General features: G+C 40.3%; 1 protein-coding gene across 21 annotated transcripts in view; it reads right to left on the bottom strand.

Annotated features, from left to right (window-relative positions):
* Nucleotides 1-1054: 1054 nt before the first annotated feature.
* Nucleotides 1055-21841, bottom strand: part of Magi1 (membrane associated guanylate kinase, WW and PDZ domain containing 1) — a 551837-nt gene continuing 531050 nt past the window's right edge. For 4 of the 21 annotated variants that reach the window (XM_070018904.1, XM_070018901.1, XM_070018897.1 and 1 more), the window contains 6 exons: nucleotides 20398-20598; nucleotides 12952-13045; nucleotides 12758-12818; nucleotides 11505-11648; nucleotides 8979-9117; nucleotides 1056-5147 (listed from right to left, as the gene is read on the bottom strand). In XM_070018904.1, coding sequence (XP_069875005.1) covers nucleotides 4384-5147; nucleotides 8979-9117; nucleotides 11505-11648; nucleotides 12758-12818; nucleotides 12952-13045; nucleotides 20398-20598 — 1403 coding nt within the window. In that variant the 3' untranslated portion in view covers nucleotides 1056-4383. Of the gene's footprint in view, nucleotides 5148-6807; nucleotides 6897-8978; nucleotides 9118-11504; nucleotides 11649-12757; nucleotides 12819-12951; nucleotides 13046-20397; nucleotides 20602-21841 lie in introns of all 21 variants that reach the window. The other 17 variants (XM_070018900.1, XM_070018895.1, XM_070018894.1 and 14 more) reach the window with 11 other exon arrangements.

A 21841-nucleotide genomic window follows, 5' to 3' on the forward strand; every position in this document is an offset into this window, starting at 1 on the left:
AAAACACACCCCGATTTGTTGTGCTAGAGCCTTGTCATTGCTCTTTTTGCAAGCTTATAATGTGTATTTCAAGAGCTGGTCTTATGGAATCAACATTCAGTGCTAACAGTGTTGCCGCCGATCAAGAAAAATCACCTAAAGGAAGGTGGAAGAGCTCTTCCTTTCAGGATGAATGCAGCCCACCAAAGGTGGTCTCTGCCCCCACCAGCGAGAGAAATTCTGACAGCTAGAATCAGATCTCAGCATTCTTTTCAGTGTGGCTATTTGTGGCAGGCAAAGCCCTTGTGTGACATGAGGCTTTACAAACAGCATCAATTATTCGTGACACAGGAGCATTCCTATATTCCATCTTTAACAAAAGAGATACGAAGAAAGAAAAGCCTGCCCATAATTATGTTGGTGACAAAATACAGCAAAATACTATAGAAGAGAAGGACTTAGGAAGGCCTACTATTCAACACAATACTCTTTTGAATACCCAGGAGCCTTAACTCTACAGGAAAACCTGTCACTAAGTCATACAAAAGGAACAATTCTAAAACTGTGCAAAGGAAATTGGAAAGTTGCTTCAAGTTACATGATCAACCTGGACATGAGTGAAATCATCTGTTAATGGGTTCGATTTCCATCCTGTATGATCCAGGAGTATGCCTGACTCTACACATTTGTCTATCTTCAAAAATTATGCTTTGGGACTATTTGAGTTTCAATTTCAGAGTACAGTAGCATTTTAGTTTCCTATACAAAAACAAAGGTAAGTGCAATTGCATCTATTCAGTAGCACAAACCAGACCATGTTAATTTTACAATTAAAACCATAGAGTGAAAAAAAAAGCTTGTCCATGGTTTTTGGAAAATAAGTCAGGGCAAAAATATTAGTAGGAAACTCCATAAATTTTTAGTGTCATTTGCTGAGTGGCTTTGAATGATCAGTGTAATGCTCAGCACCATGCACCTGTTCTGACCCATTCTAGGACAAGGAGGCTGAAGGTTAAAGAATCTTCCAAGTACCATAATTAGAGGGTGATGAAACTCTTGGCTTGGCAGAATTGGCTTTATTACTCGGCTTCTATGTTCTACCATGTGGCTCAAGATATCATGTCTGGATACATGAGCTGAAGATCTTGTTAAATGCACATTTAGAGTCAAGCCTGAAACAGGGTCTGAGATTCTACACATCCAACTCCCCAGTGGAGATGAGGCACCTGGTCCCCAGACGTCACTCTGAGTAAGCAAAGCACTTTTCCACAGCACACCATTCAACAGAAATGGAATAGAAACAGGCACCCTCAGTTGATCAGCTGACCCTGATACATTGAAGACAACATGGAGACAAGGAAGATACCAATCCGGAAACAATAGTGGTTATGGAATGCATACATTTCCATGTATTTTTACAGTAAAAATGCATTAAAAAATCTTTCACAAACTTAAAAAATACAAGTAGGGTATTGAGTCTTCCCCACAACATTCTTTCAGGCGTCAACCCAGTAATGGAGAGAGAAGAAATTCTAAATGGTTTGACTTAATCATACAAAATACTCATCCATCATCTCTCATCAACAGTTTTACATGAAGTGAGTATGTGTAGGTTAGGGGAAAGAGGCTCACAAGAATCGGTTTCCAATTTAAGGTTACAGTAGTTCAAAGAAAACCATCTTTCTTCTTAATGCATAGTCCCTATGAAGAAACACATCTCCAAAGCAAATCTGATGTGTGAGATTCAGGTAAATTGCCACACCATAAGTCCTCAAGAACTGAGACAAAACTCAGATGAGTAGCACAGAGTTTAAAATATCAAATACTATCTCTTTCAAGAAAGACATAATGAAGATGAAAACCTCAGAATGGACTCCAAAAATCTCCCTTGGTTTCACTTGTTTTAAACCCCGGACCACAACCGAGAGAGCATTAGTCATTTGACATCACAGATTGTGCTGAGAAAAATCCTAGCAGTGGAGTCTTGGGAATACCATCTCCAAATTAGCTCTTAGGAAATTGAAAAAAGAAAAACAAAAGATTGTCATTGTACTCCTCTTCAGCCTTACGGTCACAGCTCAATATATGCTTCATGTGGAAAACTCTAATAATGAAAATAGCATTCACAGACTTCTTCCTCCTTTTTAGCTACAGAATGTATGTTGTGTCTGTTCCAAGAAAGGAACTTGCTTTAGATATGTCCACACAACTAGAGCTGCTCATTCTTACAGTATGCATAAACCCAGAAGTCAAATAAAGCTATGAACAATGTAATAGTTATATATGCATAGTGTTTTATAAAAAAGATTGGCCCACATACTGCTTTCTTTCATCAATACAGAAAGAGCCTTAAGTTCATAGCACACTTGCAAGAAATATAAATGAGTGAAGGACAGAGTGTGCAAGGGAGAATGGAGTAAGCCACAAGCAGGCTCACCAGGGAGGAAATGAAGAAATCCCAAACCAACTAAAGCTGCAGACAATGGCAGTCTCCTGGGTTTAAAACAACTTTACATACCTGATTTAGTTTACATTAAAATATATCCCCATGAGTCAATTTGTTCATATTCAGAAATATAAACACATGTCACATTCCTCACAACTAAGTTTTTGTCATAAATTCTCTTTTATACAAGAAAAAAAGGCAACAGTTGTTTTTTTTCTCCAACAGGCTCTATTAATTACAATTTTCAACTGTACATACAATGATTGGCTTTTTTTTCTTTTTTTTTTCAATACAGTACCATGGGAACGACAGTGATGGACTTGCAAAGTTTTGTGTGTCTGTAAGGAAAATGCAAAACATTACTACAGAAATACACAATGCACGGTCAGCAGCAGTTTGCTGTAGTGATCCAACAGGTACAAGCAAACATTTGGCTCAGCTAGGCAGAAATCCATTTAAACCACATCCTGGGGCTATAGCCGACCCAACGATACACCACCTGAGAGGGTTTAGAAAAGACTGGACCTTTTAAAAATCAAAAATCATTGTTTTGTTCTGTTGTCCAAAGCTGTAGAGGACAAGGTTGTGAGGACAGAGGTTTTCCAAAGATCTAGAAGCACTCAGATTCCTTCCTTCCTTCCTTCCTTCCATCTGAAGAGTTCCACTATGGTTCCAAAGTGCAATCAGCATTTCTAAGGATGGCTAACCCTCTTATTTTAAGGATCAAGAGAGAGGTTCCTTCCACCAAAGCTATCTGTAGTGGGGATACTACTGTCTCCCTCGTAGCAGGCACGCTGATCCTATGTCTACTATTCAGCTTCAGAGCAGATCAAACAGCACAGTTGTTTGTTGCCTGGCCCTTGAAATTGCTGAACAAAGCTTGCGTGGCATTGCCTTAAAGGAGATGCTATTTCATGATGGAGAGGCTAATGAATTTTACAATCTGTGTCATAAAGTTGTATTTGGGTAATGGCAGCCAACTTCATCTCCTTGCCTTCCTGGGCCAAGGAGAGTACAAACTGGTTTTTGCAAAAACTAAAAACATAAAATACCTTTGTGCTGCATAGTTAAGCTATATATATCCTTCACTTGTATAGTAGTCTTGTTATACAGTTTGCTTGATTTTAGGATCATGGACAATTCTCATCTATTCCAAAAGGTTCTCAGTGTTCGTGTGTGTGTGTGTGTGTGTGTGTGCGTGTGCGTGTATGCGCGTGCGCTATTAGGACTTGAATTCAAGACCTGGGCACTTTCTGCCCAAGGCTGTTACTCTATCACTTGAGCAACAGCTCCACTTCCAGTGTGTGTTTGTGTGTGTGTGTTTCATTGGTGGTCAGTTTCATGAACTTTACTGGCCAGGCTGGCTTCACACTGCGATCCTCAGATCTCAGCATCCTGAATAGATAGGATTACAGGTGTGAGTTACTGTGGCCTGACTGAGTTCACCTTTTGTGTTTTTGCTCTTTGCTTTTAAGAAAAACTCCTGTCTGCATGACATCACTATGCAAAAGTCTGTATCAAGCTCATTGATCTTAAACATTTCCTTTCCTCACAGAAAACGAACAACAGTCCCATTGAACCAGGAGAGGAAGGTTGGCCCAAGGGAAGGACAATGCTTGACAATTCTACAGTTTATGTAGAAACAGAATTGATATCCCTTTGGGCCAGTATTTTGGCAAATAATTTCCCAAAAGAAGTATGCATTTAAAAATACTTTCTTTAATATTATACATCAGGCACAACACTTTTCATATATATATATATATATATATTTCTTTCTTTCTTTCTTTTTATAAGATCTCAAATACATAAAATGTCCGCTGCTATTGGGAGGATCATCAGGTGAGAAGCTGCTGCGTGTAGGTAGGTACGACACTAAGTTCTGTCAGGTGTGTGCCCTTCCTCTTAGAACCTTTGACACGGTAAAGGTTGGGAGGCGGTCTTGTGCGTTCCCCGTCTCAGATGCTGAGGTCCGTACTGCATTCTTTGTAGGGTCGCCTCCTCTGCTCCGGGGGGTTCCTGGAACTCCTGCCGGCCTCCGGTCTCAGGCTGGCCTCTTCCCTCTCGCGGTGGGCGCCCACTCGGTCCTCCCTGTTTCTTCGGTCCAGGGAGCGCTCTCGCCTGCGCTCCGGGGAGCGGGCCTTCCTCCGGTCGGTGGACTTGGCTCTCCGCTCGGGCGAGGCCCCCCGACGCCGCTCCGGCGACCGTCTCTGATCCAGGAGCCTCTCCAAGGACCTCCGCCGGCGGCCGGGCGAGCTGTCCCGTCTGCGGGTCGGGGACCTCTCTCGCCGCCTCTCGGGAGAAAGCTCCCTCCGCTTCTCGTGCTTCTGTCGCCTCTCCAGGGTGTTGTCCGCGCTGCGGGTGCCTTCCCTGCGCTTCTCCACGGCCTTGCGCTTGGGCCCGTTGGTGGCCGTGCGCTCCGGCGGCGGCGCGTCTCTCCATCCTTCCAGCGCCCGCTCCTTGGGTCGGCATACCCCGCCGTCGGGTGTTCTAGAAGTTCCATTCCAGGTGTGGTGTTCGTTGGGTTGTCTGCTGTACTCTCGGTTGCCTTTGGGATCCTTCGCGTGTGCCCGCTTTTCCCCGTGTGGTGATGATTTGTGAAGATCGGGTGGGTAACTGGACTCCAATGATGGATGTGGTCGATGGTCGCACGGCCCCGGCCTCACTTCCGGAACCCCTTGTGCACCGGCGGCGGCGGGGCCGTTCCGGTCGCTGCTGGGGTCTGCGAGGAAGACAAGGGAGAGCAATAGTTTGGTACCAAGAGCCTTGGGCGGCTGGCCCCTCTCTCACCCACAGTGGACTCATTAGTCACAACAAACAAACGTTAAAGCAGTCAGAATCAAAGCCAACTGAATCTTGGTTAATTGAACTACAACTAGTTAGGGTTAACAAAACAAAACCAAACCAAACTGGTACTCGTGGCTTTCAGTGTCTAGCTGACTGTTCTCCATTCAAACTACATAAAGAATTTATCTTTAATGGCACAACCCAAATAGTCTAGAAGTATCTACCTTACCTATCCATTGTTTTTTCTTTCCCACTAACCCTTCTGTCCTTCCCCCCGCCCATCGCCTCACTCAAGAATTCTTCATTTAAAAGAAACAAACAACACTTGATTTGGTTTGCTTAAAACTAATCTAGGACACTGATCTGAAGGGGCAGGTGGGAAGCTAGCTGGTGAATAGAAATAATCTAGGTCTCATCTGGGGGGGGTGATTTAAATGGACGCACACAAAGGTGGACAATCCACTGCACTGTATTCTCAGGATTTACATATTTTACCATATTCAAATCATACTTGCACTTTAATAAAGAATTCAGAGTGTTGGGCAAAGGGGATTACAGAGGTAACATGCAAGCCAGATGTTGACTGGCAACTGTGGATGTTTATATCCTACTACATTATTTATCTACTTTGTTTATTTTTGTATAGACTCCAAAATAAGGAACTGTTTTTTAAAATGCTGGGGTTGTTTTTGACAGATAAAAGGGAAGAGAAGAAAGATTGTTCAGTACACATTTGAAATTAGGTGGGTCTCATGAAATCCTTAAAATTTAAAGGCATTTCTCCTTATCTGACTGTGATCCAGGAACTATGGAGCTACTAGACTGACATCACCAATGCATTGGGTGGCATCCTGAAGTTATGAGAGTTCTCTGCAAAGCAGAGATTTTTTTTTCAAACAGTTACAAATCCAACAAATTATAGATGCCTGTTGCAGTGTAGGTAGAGGGGTTCTTAAAGGGTCTTTCATGAGGCAAAGGTCAGTAATCAACAGTGAATCTGTTTCATAAAGGATCTTCCAAAACCCATGTTTAGTTCTAAGAAAGGCAGGAAGATAGTCTAGATCAGGGGGTCGGGCGAAGCAGTCCCAGTTGCAACTGTCTAACTCTGCCACTATGGTACAAGCACAGGAAATGGCTAAAAGAAATGGGTGTGACTATTCATAAAACTTTATTTACAAAACACACACATGTACACACACAAAACGGGCTATGGCCAGGACTTGGCAGACGAGCTGTTGTGTGCCAAGAGATACCTAAAGGACCAGTTATCTAGCAAAGCCCTAGCTATCTAGTTGAGAACTTTATGATATTGGGGCTCATTCTTTTGAAATGTAGGGTGGGTTATTAGAATGAAGGGATTGGTATTTGGGGAAAGAAAGGCTCTGAGATCACTAGTGTACCTCTAACCTGGATTCTTGTACCTACTTTTAGGACAAGGGATAGCAACACTTCAACAGGGTCACAGTGTACTTACAATTCAAAGAACGCAGGGTGCTCAGAATGAATTGCCAAACATATCAAAATAGAGCTAAGCAGAAGCAATGAGGAAATTAGGCCACAGCACAGAAACACCTAGTATTGATTGAGCTACAAACCGTAGTTTGATTATGGCCCATAAGGTAGAAGCAAGCCTCCCCGAGCTTTTCATTTCTCATACATGCAGCGATATTAGGAGGTATCATCGCTGTAGAAGGGAGGGCCCAGCACCAAGAACAGTCAGAGAGAAAGAGAAAGAGAGAAAGAGAAAAAAGTTGAACATTTAGATTCCCTATAACAAGGAGGAAAGAAAAAAAAATCTGCATTTGTTAACATAGGGCAAAAGAGAGTTTATTCGTCCAGTCAGACAGTCTAAGGCAACACTCAAATAAGGCTGCAAAGACCGCAATTGGAACAATGACTTTTTAGACAGCCATAGATGACTCGAGAACCCAGACAATGGATGCATCCTTTCTTTTCTTGTTTTGCATTTTTTCTTTTCTTTTTTTTTTTTTTCAAACAACTGCAACAATGACAGGCTGGCATAGGAGAGCATTAACAATAAACAACAAAAGAACAAAGTCCCCTCCCCCCATTCCCTCCCTCCACTCCCCCCACCCCCCAAGACCGCGGCAGTTAAATTAAGTACAAAAAACTCATTACAAAAATAGCCTCACAGAGAAGCAGGTTCCAATCAAGTCAGAAAAATATTGGAACTTAACATATTATAACCCATTTGTGACTCTAATCAATAGCATTAGAGAGACTTAGTCCAAATGACGCATGGAGACAGTTAAACAGCAGCATAAACCTGGCATGTTAAACCCTTCTTGGAAAACCATATCGTTAAACGATCTTTATTTTTAGCCCAAAGAACATTTGTTAGTGTCGGATTTTCATCCTCAGTGCAACAGACATAGGTTTGGAGAAGGTACACAGGTTACTGACGATGACTCTCAAATGAAATATCACATCCAACAGAAGCATAGGGAAGACAGAAAAGGGAGACAATGTTACACAGTTTCAGTGGCATTGAGTCAGAAGTTTAGTACAGTGTGCAGCCATGGCGTCAGAACATTGTCACGAAGGTTCCCCTCAGGTTGGCCTTGCCTAAATTTTGGGCCCTCATCTGATACTCACCCTCCTCCCTTACCTCACACCCCTTAATACTCTGCACCTGTACCAACCAACACTTGGGAAGACTGCCATTCAAAGGAGCAATTCCTCCTGGGGCTAGATCTGAATGAAGCATCAAGTCCAAAATGCAACTGGGAATTGTGCAGAGACTTTCAGAAAAGTGGGTGGTAAACAGATACATCCCAAATAAAGGGGACCCATAGATCTGGGGACCATTCAATCACAGTTTCTATAGAAACTTCTGTAGACCTTTGGTTGGGAAAAAAATAGCCCTACATCTAGGGCATAGCTTCATTTATTTATTTGTTTGTTTTTTAAAACTTTAAACAAGACTCTCAAATAGGTCATTAATTCTTTCAATATACAATTTTTTGCCATCAGAACACTAAGCTATGGAAAGATCACTGCTGTCTAGTCAAATCATGTCTAAAGATATGACCAAGAAACTCTACGTATAACCTGGCTTTCCTCACAGGAAAGGAATAGGAACATGTTTCCCTCAGGATGAGCACTGGGAATCTATTTCACCCTTGATCACTTGAAAACATATGGCTAATCGATCAACAGTTCATTTGTTTGATAGTATTGGGCTCCAGTGGTCTGATCTGGGGTAAGAGACCAGGGAAGGTGGTGGGGAATTATTGTACACAGAGCATAAAGGAGGTGAGCAACCCTCCCACCCCAATATCTTGAAATTTATGCCTCTTAAATTAAGACATCAAGTAACCAGAAAAGAAAAAAATATATATTATCTATTGTGCCTCAACATATCACTCAGGAAACCTGCTTTCCTGCTTCTTAAAAGGAGTATATAGTCATTTTGTGCTAACAATTTGATCTGAGAAACAGTTTGGCACAGTTCAAACAAACATTCCTTCGCTCTTGGTCGGACTAGACAAAATGTTCTCTCTGATTATGAGAAAGGGGGCTATCAAGATCTTGTCTTAGGCCATGCCCCAGTCCACGTAAGCAAGCAAAAGGATGAAATATGTAGAGATTTCAGAACAAGCGAGGCAGATAATCACATGGTGCGAGAGGCTGGTAAGACACTGGTGAATAGGGGAAACAAAAAGGACTTTCCTGCTGCCGTTCTGGAGACAAATTCATGGAGTCATGCCAGGGAAGGAAGTAACGTTTTCATAGTTTGACCCACCATATTCTGGGACTGAGCCGTCTCCCCGTCTCAGAAACAGACGAACTCTGCGGCCACCATTCTTAATCAGTTCTATGGCCCGAGAATGCTTCATGTTTTTGGTGGTCTCACCATTGATCTCTAGAATTTCATCACCAATCTGACAAGGCAAGAGGGAACAAGGTGAAAGGGTCACAAAAGGCTTACAGGAGCTACTGGAGATCTTCTGGATTTAAAACTTTTCTCACTGATTGATGGACTGACGTTCAGCAATCACATTCCAGGAAGACTTCTATTGCTTAGGGATACAATAATGAATAAGAAAACAAACAAGCAAAAGAAATCCCTCCTGTCATGGAAGATTAGATTTTAATGAGGAAAGACAATAAGAAAATTAGACAAATTCATGTAAGCTACATAATATTCAGTGTTAAAGGAGAAAAAAATAAGGGTACAAGGAACCTAATTTGATAAGGGAAGGAGGATGTGGTTGGTGTTTCTGGGATGGATTTCAATGCTCCTTTGCATCCCTCTCTGTGCAATCTCCCTTCCTTTGGATGTGGGCTGGAACTAGTGATTCAACTTATTCAAAAGAGTATTCAATTTATTATACCAGTTCAAAAGATCAGGCTACAAGATAGTTTGGGCTTCTGACTTCCTTCCTTTCATTGGTTCTCTTGTTTGCTATCACTACTTGCATGCTACTTTGAAAGCATCTCCCAAAGCTTTTGTGTTTAATGTAGGCTTTAGTCCTGGATCTGCAGAACTACTGGGAGATGATGGAAACTTGAAGGGGTGCAATAGAAGGAAGTTACATCACTGGGGATTTACCTTTTAAAGGATATTGGGACTCTCTGTAGTTTCCTGGCCGCCTAAGGGGAGCAGCTTTGCACCCCCCATCATTATGTTCTGCTTTGCCACAGGCCTAAAACATGGTCCCAACTGAACATAGCTGAAACTTCTGAAGTTCAAGTTCATTTTCTCAGGTATGTTCTACAGTAGTGATAACACTCTACTCTATGGAATCCTGTGATAAGAAAAACAAGAGAGGATTCCAGCCAGCAGCCCACAGGCTGCATCCTAGATGAGTTCTAAAGACCATGGGAGCCATTTAGAATGAGCCTTCAGAAGAGACCACCACACTGGCGGTTGATACACTGACTCGGTGCCAGCCACAACCGTCAGCACTGCACAAAAAAGAATAAACAGAACAGACCAGAAGGCTGCTCACATAGGGCTTAAATCCCAGTAGAAAGATGAGGAAAAGCACTGGCTCAGAATCTAAAGCCATGAAGGTGAATCTTATCTCTTGCTCACTAAGTGACTTTGCTTAGTGCTTCAACTTCCTGGATTCCACTTCCTCCTGTGTAGAACAGGCTATGAACAGACTGTGAACTCCATCATGACACCTAATATGCTACAAGGATTACACTGGGGAAATTACACTGTGAGCTGTATGCCATTAAACCAAGTATCATGACAACTCTATTTCATTCAAACAGGAACTTTTTAAAGTGATTAAAATTCAAAGGAAAGGAATATGTGCATATACCACGGTGTATCTTTGTGCCTTTGTACACGCACAGATTGTACACATACATACAAGAAGGAAGGACATACAAGGAGCTGGTATATGGTTTGATCCTAGAAATTACGTATCTTTTTTTTCAGTTTAATTTTTCTGAACTCACACTCATGCTCTACTTGTTTATCAAGAAAAATTGGTGAAAAATTCAGTCTAAAGAACTCCAGAATCCAAGTGGAGCCTTAAATAAAATAGAGTATTGGTCTCGGTCAGTTTGTGCCTCTTGATCTGACTTGAATTTTTTTAATTCATAGCAAATGGTTCCCTTTGTGTATGCCTTCATCGATGTGACTTATCAAGGGGTGGCTGATTTATCTCTCCCTAATCATCTCTTCTGTCCAGGAGAGTGATACATTCATCCATAGTAACAGATATTAGACAGTTAAACAGAGCAGAGTGAAATTTTGGCATGTGTGTTATTTAAAATCTGTAGCTTTGACTGTCACAAAGCATTCTGAATATCAATGCCATGGAATTGCTCCTGTCTTGTGCTATGGAACAGGTGGATTTGTAATCTCTTAGGCCTGGGGAGGAGAGCTAGTGATTGAAATAGGGAATGAATGGAGTTCAAAGTCCAGAATCGACAGGGCCACACAGCTTTCCTGCTCCTTAAGCATCTTGTAAGTCCCAAGAATTCTTATGAAGTGATGTGTCTGCCACACACTATTAACCACAAGAAGTATGGAAATGTGGATAAGAAAAAAAAATCTATATATAACACATTTGTAAGTATTTGAATACCTCACTCAACTCAAAAAGTTTCACCTAACTTTTAATGGCTATAACTAGCTATGCTTTAGGACGAAACAGACAGGGAATGGTGAAAACAATGCATTTATAGAGTGTCTTGAAAGCCAAAGAAAAATGTAATGTTTCAAAACACAAACAGTCTCACTACGTATGTCAAGAAGTGACTACCAGTGGTTTACTTACATTAATTCAGGCCTCCTTTCCCAACTTACCCTCATCTTTCCACACCTTTCTGCTGGACCATCTTCTGCCAAGCGCAGAACATAGAGGTCCATATTATACTCTCGACCCCCTCGAAGACTAAAGCCAAATCCTTTGGCTCCTCTTTCCAGTTCCACAGTGTAAAAGTCTTGTTCCTGTTTAAAAAAATGAGATGCAATCATTCTGGGAGAACTATCAGACATATTTTCTCCAGCTCTTCCCAAGCAGCATCTTTTCTTTCTTCTTTTCTTTTTTTTTGGGGGGGGGGAGGTGTAAGGTACAAGGGGGACTGGTCCTGGGACTTGAACTCAAGGCTAGTGCTCTACCACTTGAGCCACAGCTCCACCTTTAAGCTTTTTTGGTGACTAGTTGAAGATAAGTCTAATAGACTTTCTTGTCTGGGCTACCTTTGAACCATGGTCCTCAGATCTCAGCCTCCTGTGTATCTAGGATTACAGGTTTATGATGTTGTTATCACACATGGGCATTGTCTATTCATTCACTGTATGACTCTTCCATTGTTTATTAATCTCAGAAGTTGAAAACGTGCATATATGTACTCTATCATATATGTATTAAAATTCAATCAGTGCGGATGTGATTTAAATTTGGAATAGAAAACTTCATTACACAATGTAATTCACTCACTGCTAGACATTCAGCTTCTTTGACCCATCCCTGATAAATGCTAGAGGGTCCAACACCAACCTCTACAATCTGGGAAACAGTTCCCTTTCCGTGAAGGAAAATTATGAATGGCCTACTGAAGGCTCCCAGAAAACCAGTTAAAAAAAAAACGGCATTACATCACCCAATGTAATTTGTTTATCTGGCTATTATCTGTACAGCCCCCAATACCATCCTCAGGGACAGATACCTTTCTCTATGGGTCTCACCCAAAAACCACCATATGAAAACAGACATTCTCATGAAAGAAATCAGTTTTATAAAACTGAGCAAATAGACATCAGCTGCTTCACTTTTCTGCTGATAGCAGATCTTTAGGACAGTTTTCCATTAATTCTATTTTTTCCCCTCTGTCCCAAGCCAGAAAAGGATCTAAAGGGATTATTTTTTTCAAAGAAAGTAAAATACCAATGCCATTTCTTAGGCAATCAAATATAAGAACATACTTGGTAAATCATCTCACAAAAGGTTATTTTAATTTAAAGATGCCTTTTAAGAACTACCTGATAAAAATAGCTTTAGATAGCTGAAATGATATGAGCTCTGTGTACTGATAGAAAGGAGAAAGGGCTCTCACCTGTGCAGCTTGTGGTGCTTTGAACTCAAACTGTGATTCCGGCTTTGGTTTGGTGGTACTCCTGCCAAATTAAGAGAAATAAATATAACAGCAACCCAAAGGAAACTGAGAAAGAATCAAATATATGTATTATCAGGCTGGGAGTTATTTTATTCCCATTTAAACTAAGGAGAGAAACCCAAGCCACATCTGACCTTGCCTCCTGAGCCCCCTGTTGAGAAGGGGCATGTGTGGTGGTGATGGTGGCAATCTTCTCAGCATTGGTCAGCAAGGTGGCATTTGAAGACTCTGCAGAATAGAGCAGAAAGAAATGAGGGCCTTAGAGAAGAAGTGGTTCAAGTGGAGGCATGCAGAAGCCCTGATCTACATGACAAGTCTGACTTCTCTGTCCTCATTTCAAACAGTGTGGCTCCAAGTGCTAAACAAGCAGGAGTTCAATGAAACATTGTGATGTTTTTGCTGATGGGGGCCATATCTGCCCCCATGACATTTCTCCCCACCAGATAATGTAACCACAATGCAACAATTTTCCAGAGAAACTGAGGCTCTAAAATTATACTCGATGCAGGTGTATCTTACTCTTTTCCTCCCTGTGGAAGTTGGGAATACCATCCAAGCATGGGACCTCACTGGTGTGATCTTTCAGAATTTTTCAGGCTGATGATAAATGTCTCTGCGAATATTCCCTGCAGAGTATCTGCAGGGGTTAGTGAAGATGCTTGATTGGCTCACATGAATATTAAAGTCAGATGTGTGCTCACATCTTGTTAAACACACCCAGACAATATACACTTCATTCTCCATTGCTTTCAGTGAAGCTCAACTGAAAATCTGGAACTTTGGGCATTAGAAGAATCAGATTTTGTAAATTTAAGTTTTATAAACCCTAAAGCCACCTTATGGTGATGAATATGATTATACTCCTATATAAACTGACTTTCTTCTCCACTAATTATAAAATTAAAGGCAACTTCATTCATCTCTACAAGTTTAGGGATCCAGAAGCCGAAATGCTCATGAGTATAACTATAGACTGCGTGCTGATATGCATGTGTTAAAATTTAATCATTCATGTAGTAGAGCATGCTCTTTTACTAATTATTTCTACATTAAGATCAAGGCAGGTGAGAGCCAACTGGGAGCAAATCATACTTTTAATATTTATTTTTAAGCTAACTCTTTGGAATTTGGTGTACATCTTTTCATAAAAACACTGTGCTGGTTAGGTTCTAAGATTAGCCTGTATGTGTCCATTTAATATACTGTGTACCTTGAAGACTTGACGTTCTCATGGGTTCAGTGATTCACAATAAGCACTTCAGTGTGTGCTAAATACATATTTCTACCCTCCAGACATGAGAAGGTTTCCACAGGGAAATATTTTAAGTATTCCAGACTGAGAAACCTGGAATATATCTTTCTCCATTGCATTCCTGGGAGACTTCTAACACCTCTCAAACGCTTGGCGTCTACCATTTTGAATTTCCTAAGGGTATTAATTCAGCTTGGGTCTGGCTTCCTTTTCTTTTAATCCATTACATAGGTAAAAGTGTGGGTTTGAATTTCAGAACCAGATTCAAACTCCCCTTTTCCCTACTCATTAGCCATATGTCTTTTATTCCCACTTAGTAAAAGAGATAATGACAAAACATTCCTTCTTCTGGATAAAATGATGTGAAGTGTTCAGCAGAGTGCCTGACTTCTATTAATGACTCAGTTCTCATTGTTCTTGCTATTACTGTGATTTTTCATTTATTACTATAGGAATTTCTTTAAGTGATTTAAATTCCTTCCTAAATGAGAAAAATAGGATTTTAACAGTTTCTATTGCAGCTATAAAAGCCCATTATTCTTATAACCAGGGTTACAAAATTAGTAACACCTAGTGATTCATTTTTGGAAAACCTATTTATATTTTAAGATAATGTGCCTCACAATCTTTTATACCCATTGATTTAATCACTTTTGAGGAAAAAGAACCTGTGGTCAATTAAGTTTGGGAACTAATGGGTAAAACATAGGGGAAGATTTCCATCAGTGTCAGTTATTCTTTCTGTGAACCCCTCAGAGCCATACTGGGCCAATGTGCACTCTGAGGCAAGATGGTGTGTGTGTGTGTGCGTGTGCGTGTGTTGTGTGTGTATGTTGTGTGTGTGTGCTTCTTAAGCTTATGAAGGCAGATTGGCCTCTCGTTTCAAGATCAGACAATGAATTCAGACCATCTTGCAGTGCATCCAAACCTCTGCAATTTAAGTTTTAAAGCTACTTACACTTCCTGTGCCTCACTTTCCTCAAATGCACAAGGGGTCTTTAAGGAAACTGGTGTGAAGATAATCTAATAGGGAAGTGTTTAGGATAGCAACTGATACATAAACATTGCTCAAAAATGCTTAGCATGTCTTTGGTATTATTATTATTATTAAAGGCAATTATTAATAGATTTTTATTACTATCGTCATACTTTTTTCAGAACCTTTGGAGGGACACTAACGTCCTCATATGACTCCTATCCTGGACCAATGAACTGGCAGAAGCAGGGTGATAACTACAAGTGACATTTTATAAAGTATGTTCTCTGTGTCCATATACAGGATAAACACACTGCACATGACTCTTCAAAAACACAGGCACTGGTCCTTCAACAAAACTTCATTGTGCTCACTGCAATTTATTTGATGGAACCTAACTGGGAAATCATAAGATTATTTGGATTTCGGAGAAATCTGTGTGTGTGTGTGTGTGTGTGTGTGTGTGTGTGTGTGTGTGTGTGTGTGTGTGTGTGTGTGTGTGTGTGTGTGTGTGTGTGTGTGTGTGTGTGTGTGTGTGTGTGTGTGTGTGTGTGTGTGTGTGTGTGTGTGTGTGTTATTGGTAGCCAGAGTTTTCTAGGCAGATCAGATCTCATTCTCAAACATTTAATTTCCATTTGCCTGCTACTTTAGTAGATTTGATGACAGATAAATCACTGGATAGATATATAGATAAGCAGAATGCATTTAACTGATTTTTTTCCTTTCCTACGCTTCCCAGGTATATTTACATGCAAATGGTTTGGAGACTGGCTCTTAACTCTAAGCATCTTTTTTCATAGTAACATCTAACACTGAGTTTTGTATTCAAGCTCAATGACTTTTCCTCATTTTGTTGTTTTGCTTGTGACTCACAGGGAGCCAAGCACACAGTGCCCATTATGATATGCATTACTCCATTTCATTCTTACCACTCAAGAAGATGGGTATAGTTAACAGCCCCAGTTTACAGATGGAGACAAAGAAAAGGAAAATAACGTGCTCAGTGTCACTCAGGGAGAAAGTGGAGATGCAGGATTCAAACTTAGGGCCTGACAATTTACTTCTAGCCTGATGCTACTGACATGGGCCCTATGTGTTTCTATGAAGAAAATCATGCCTTATTTTAAGCAGTTTTTATTTTACTACATAAGCACTATCACCTTCACTATGTAGTATCAGAGATTAGTTTAAAATACAAAATACCCTGCTTTGCCTACTGGATTTTATAGGCCATCCTCAGAGCATTGAAAGAATTTTTAGCATGCGCTCTATTTCCAGTATGCTTTTATAATATCGATAGTTATACTTGTTTTTATAAATGTGTAAGTCTTCATTTGGAACTAAGCCAGGATTGTATCTGCTGAAATGCTAGCTTTTAAAAACAGAGATAAAGCCCATTATTAAGAATTTAGAGCTCTACTCCCAAAGCAAAGTTTGCCTCGTATAATAGAAAAAATATCTACAAGGGACCTTAAGCAGGCCAGAAACAGGAGACTGTGTCTCCTTGCCTTCCGGCAGCAATACTATAAGGGCATGAATTGGAGTTTTTCAATTCCAAGGCAGATGGACAGGTTGGATATTTTTATGACAAATTCCAGAAAATACCCTACATCCTTTACTAAATAGTTCTTATATCTTCTTCAGTGCTTCCAAAGGAATGAAAATGGATATTCTGACACTTTCCTCAGTGATCATGTATTAAGAAAAGCCAGTCAGAGCACTAGAGGTACTGTCACAAGGCTGTTCTAAATCAGGCCACTTACTGTTTTGACAGGAGTTTCTACCTGACGTTTCTACCTATCTCTGCAACACGTGATTACCATTCTAATCTTGCTCCTTTGTCTGCCTCCTTATTGGAGGATGGAATGTACACTGAAAAGCCAAATATTTCAACAAAGGATACAATCACTTCTTTCATAAATATTTCAATGTATACACATATATGTAATAAATACCTGAAAACAACATTGGAAAATTTGAATCCATAAATATGTGAAAGGTTTTGGGAGATGAGGCTTTTTACTATTCTATGCCTTTGCCTAGTATCTGTGTTACCCAACTCTCTCTCTCGCTCTCTCTCTCTCATAAGTGAAAACTGAATCAGAGTGAACAAAGTACAAATTTAAGGCCAGAATTTCAATAGTATAGTTTGAAGCCCTTGGCTTCATACTACAGTCTTAGTCCAGTTCTGCTCTGATTAAAGTCTTACTCTCACTTACAAAGTTGAGACGTTACCATACAATGCTCATATGGTTTCACTTGTCAAAGCAGAAGGTCAGATTCAGTATTCTGTGAGCCTTTCTCTGCTGCCATTATAGATTTACTATTCCCTGCTCATATACCATGGGAAAAAATGTCTGCCTCATCCCACTTCCCACTCTGACCTTGGATGTATACAGTACAGAGAGATAAGGACTCCCCTCATCTTGGCCTATCTAAGATACGTCTTCCAACAACAAAAGGGTAAAGTTATGCTTTGGAGTTTTAGTGAAGAAGTTGATAGAAAAGGGAAGAAGAGCGAGGGAAACTAGAGATGAAGATAAGGGAAACTAGACAAAGAATAAGGCACCCAACCACAAGAAAACAGAAGTGGCATGAACTACAGAAATAGATTCAGTGTGGTGCACATCTGTAGTCCCAACACTCAAGAAGCTGAGGCAGGAGGAGCATGAGTTTGAGGCCAGTCTAAACCACACAGTGTTTTTATCTACAAAAAACAAGTAAACACGCAAACAAAACAACCCCTGAATAGATTCAGACAGGGTTCTAAGCATTGTCCAAATAAAGGTGAATCATCTTGTAATTCCTCTTAGGGTTTCCAAGGACAGTACCCCAGCCATGCTGGACCTCGGAGAGTTTAGAGTCACTTTGATTATGAACCTCAGCTTTCTTGCAGAGACCATAAACAAGTGGTCTTTGGGCTACTTGATGAAGTAAATATTAGAATAAAAGATGTAAAGAAGCCAGAGAACAGCTCCCTTCACCCTGAAGTATCAAGTCTATCATACATCACACTGAGGAAATGGACTGTCTCCTAGGTGTTTAACAAGAAGACTTTTATTATTATGGCAATGATTTCCTGGATCATTTTACATGAAATCACATCCTCAGAAAAACAAGCGTGCCTTAAGAAAGTTTCAATCCTTCAATGCTTTGGTCAATTTTATGTTTACTTTTTTTTTTAATACCATGTAGGTTTCCTGTATTTTATATCTAAATACTCAAGATTTAAAAATGCCTTTTAATTGCCAACTGCTAGTGGATAATCCACTGTGCTTTATACTTTTTGGTGTTCATGTTTTCAAGAATTTGACTGTATACTACAAAGTCAACAGCTAACAAGGTCATTGTAGAAGTTGTGTGTATGTAGTCTTCCCTGACTCAAAGCTCTTTCTAGATCCTTTTTCCTGAAAGTGCTTTCTTTCCTCCTTTCCCTTTTGAGATATTCTCACTACGGCAGCAAGGCTGCCCAATATTAACTTAGCAAGTCAATTCCTGGGTCCAGTTTTCTTGCATTCATCTTTTCTTCATCTCTCCACCTCTTTTAACACTCCTTATCGCCACAGCATGTAGATAAATACAGTGAAAGTTACACACTACTTTTGGCTTTCTGAACCATTTTCACTTTGTTTTTATTGGCTTTCCCCATTCTTCCCATTAGGAATCTATGCTCTCCCATCTTGGCATGACTTTTGTCAATTGTGGTGGCTTTTTCCACAATGATGAATTGATGGAATGGCCTCCACACCAGATGGCAAATTACTAACCACGCATTAAGAAGAGGGTGAAGTAGACTATCATTCAAGGAGCTAGTTCTGCATTTCACATTTGGCATGGGGTATTTTTGGCACTGAGAAAGTTCTCTGTTCTGTGAACCAACAGTTTTCAAACATGTATTATTTGGTTTTACATTTACTTTTTTAAGGTAAGCTGTAGCAAAATCACTCAAATTTTGAATCCTGAGGCTATTTTCAATTACTAGTATACAAAAAAAGTTATTTGGTGAATGAGTTTGAAATAGAATGTCTAATTTTCTTATTTATCTATGGCATTTTCTTTATTATCTATGGCATAGAATATCACACTAAGTAAACAACAATTTCCTCTTGAAAAATACTCATTGACTTTTAGAATATGTATTTTATCTTGTAACATGTATGGGAAGAATAAAAAAAAGGCAGTTCAACATTTTGGGACAAATATTATTTTCTTCCCATTGACAAAGCTGGCTTAGAATGAGGTCAATATTCTGAGTGTAAGTCTACAACCAGCCCATAATTATAAATTATTAGCATATCAGCCTCATTTTTACAAGGTCTGAATAATAAGATGAACACTAGTATTGGGCACCTCTTCTTCTGGGGGCTGTTTTATGCACAGGAGGACATCTGGAATATTCCTGGCCTTCACCCAGTAGATGACACTCACCATCCAATACAGACACTGCCAAATCTCCCCTGGTGGCAAATTCACCACAGAGATAAAAGAACCAAAGATTTGAATTTAACGAAACAAGCAAATAGGAATAGTTCAGTTTAGTGTATTGCAATCTATCAAACTATCGACATTTATTTTTCAACCACATTCAAAAATTAGGAAAAAAATCAAGTAGGCACAAACCTTCAGATTCTCTCATTACATAAAAAAATTTTGATATTCACTTGCTCAAAAGAAAAATATAAATAGTTCTGTTTTGTAATATATCAATTATCTAATTAAATTCCAGTGATTGTACAAAAACCCCAAACAAATACTAATGATTCCCATTGAGAACATAAGGGGATCTTTACTACTTGTTTGAAAACTATTGTGCAGTTTTAAGGGCAAGAATGGCAAAAATAAATAAATAAACTAGGGAAAGTTCATGATTTCTTATATGTACAGCCAGACAAGGTCACAAGCTAGAGGATTAATAAGATAAGAAGGTGAGGAATGGTTTAGTAGCCATGGCTCATGTTTGTCCCAATGAGTATGCTCAGTTAGGGATGGATAAAGCTGCTTCTAAATCAACAACACTTAATTACATGAACAGCAATGAGAGAAAAAGAGACAAAGAGAGAACAGGGAGAAGGAGGAGGAAGAGAAAAAAGGAGGAGGGGGAGGAGAAGGAAAAGAGGAGGAGAAGAGAAAGGGAAGGGAAGGGAAGAGAAGAGATGGGAAGAGAAGAGAAGAGAAGAGAACGGAAGAGAAGAGAAGGAGGGAGAAGAAGAGGGGAGAAGAGGGGAGAGGAAGGGAGAAGAGAGGAGAGGAGAGGAGAGGAGAAGAATGGAGAGGAGAGGAGGGAAGGGAAGGGAAGGGAAGAAAGAAGAGAGAAAAGAGAAGAGGAGAGAAGAGAAAATAGGTATACTTTACCATCCCCAGGAATGATGCGGAGGGTAACTGTGTTTCCCGCTTCCTTGATTAGGTTGACAATGTCTGAATGGGATTTGTTGGTGATGGAACATCCATTTACTGCCAAGATCCGGTCTCCTACTTTCAGCTTGCCACAGCGGTCAGCAGGGCTCCCCTCAATAATCCGACCTATTTTGTGAGGCATAGCCACACATGCATTGCCTGCTTTGATATTGAGTTTTAATTTTTTTTTAAGTTACGTGGGAATATAGTGAAGGGAGGAGAAAAAGGGTTGAAAAGGGAAAGAGAAGGTTAAGTGTTAATTAATTAAAGCATTAAGCAAATGTTATTAAAGGAGAGCTCTGAGCCGATGGTCAAAACATTGGCAATTATCAGGGTGTAAGAAGCAATGGGCCTAAAAGTAGGGCTCATGTCTGCAGTCCTTCTCTGATTTCAAATTAGGGGAAGACCCCTCTCCTTCCCTCTTTAAAAGGATAACAAAATTTGGGTTGTTTGGCAACTTCAGAAGGTCTTGAAAAGCACCAATATGATTGGTCGGTGGCTTATTTGCAGACTGCAAGTATAAGACCCAGGGCTGGCATAGAGGCATCTGCTCATGGCGGGGTTCGTGTCACTTCATTCTTGCCAGCTGTTGCTTAAGCTTTTGCCAATGTTTTGTTCTTTCTCCATTTAGAAAAATAATCACTGAGCTTCTGGCAAGGCCTAAGAGTTTGCTAGCACTAGTCGTTCAATCTGAAAACACCTAATGGGCCACCACTTTCTGCCTCCTCTTTGGAATGCTGAAAGCTTTAGAAAAAGGACCTTAACCATGAGAAATAAGCCAAGGAATCTCTCAACCTTGGCACTTTAGGGTTCCTTTATTCAGTAAGTCCATCGCATATGCCTTCAGGGTAGCCCCCTCTTTCATGGGCTCATTAGCTATGAAATTACCCCTTGGCTCATACCTGTCCCCCCCCTCATCCCCCGCCAAAAGGGACCAAAACTCAAAGGAATATGAAAATTTAGTAACTACTCAGGTTGAGGACATGGGCCCAGTGCCAGACTCAGGCCATTTCTCAACTTACATCATTTCCTTGTTAACCACTATTTGGTACATATTTATAATATAAAATATCAGGGAAAGGGCATTTGAGGTCAGTCTATAGCCCACTTGAAAACCCCCTTGTCACTGTCACTTAGAGAAAGGTGAGGAATTCGCTTTGAAGACTGAAATGGAGTTTCTTATACACATTCCATTTTGAGAATTTGTCTTTTTAGGAAGTAGGAAGACAGGTTGTTCAGACCTTTTGGAAAAGGCGGTGAAAGTAACACAGGAGACAATGAGATCAACTGTGTAGACTCTTCTACTATAATTTAGACATGAAGGTTAAACTCTGTCAGCAAGTGTATTTTTCCTTCCTTTGAATTTCAGCAGACTTGCCTGAGGATTTGTCATTAGATGTAA

Source organism: Dipodomys merriami, unplaced genomic scaffold (genome assembly GCF_024711535.1).
Source record: "Dipodomys merriami isolate MVZ:Mamm:240054 unplaced genomic scaffold, mDipMer1.0.p SCAF_13, whole genome shotgun sequence".
Lineage (NCBI taxonomy): Eukaryota > Metazoa > Chordata > Mammalia > Rodentia > Heteromyidae > Dipodomys > Dipodomys merriami.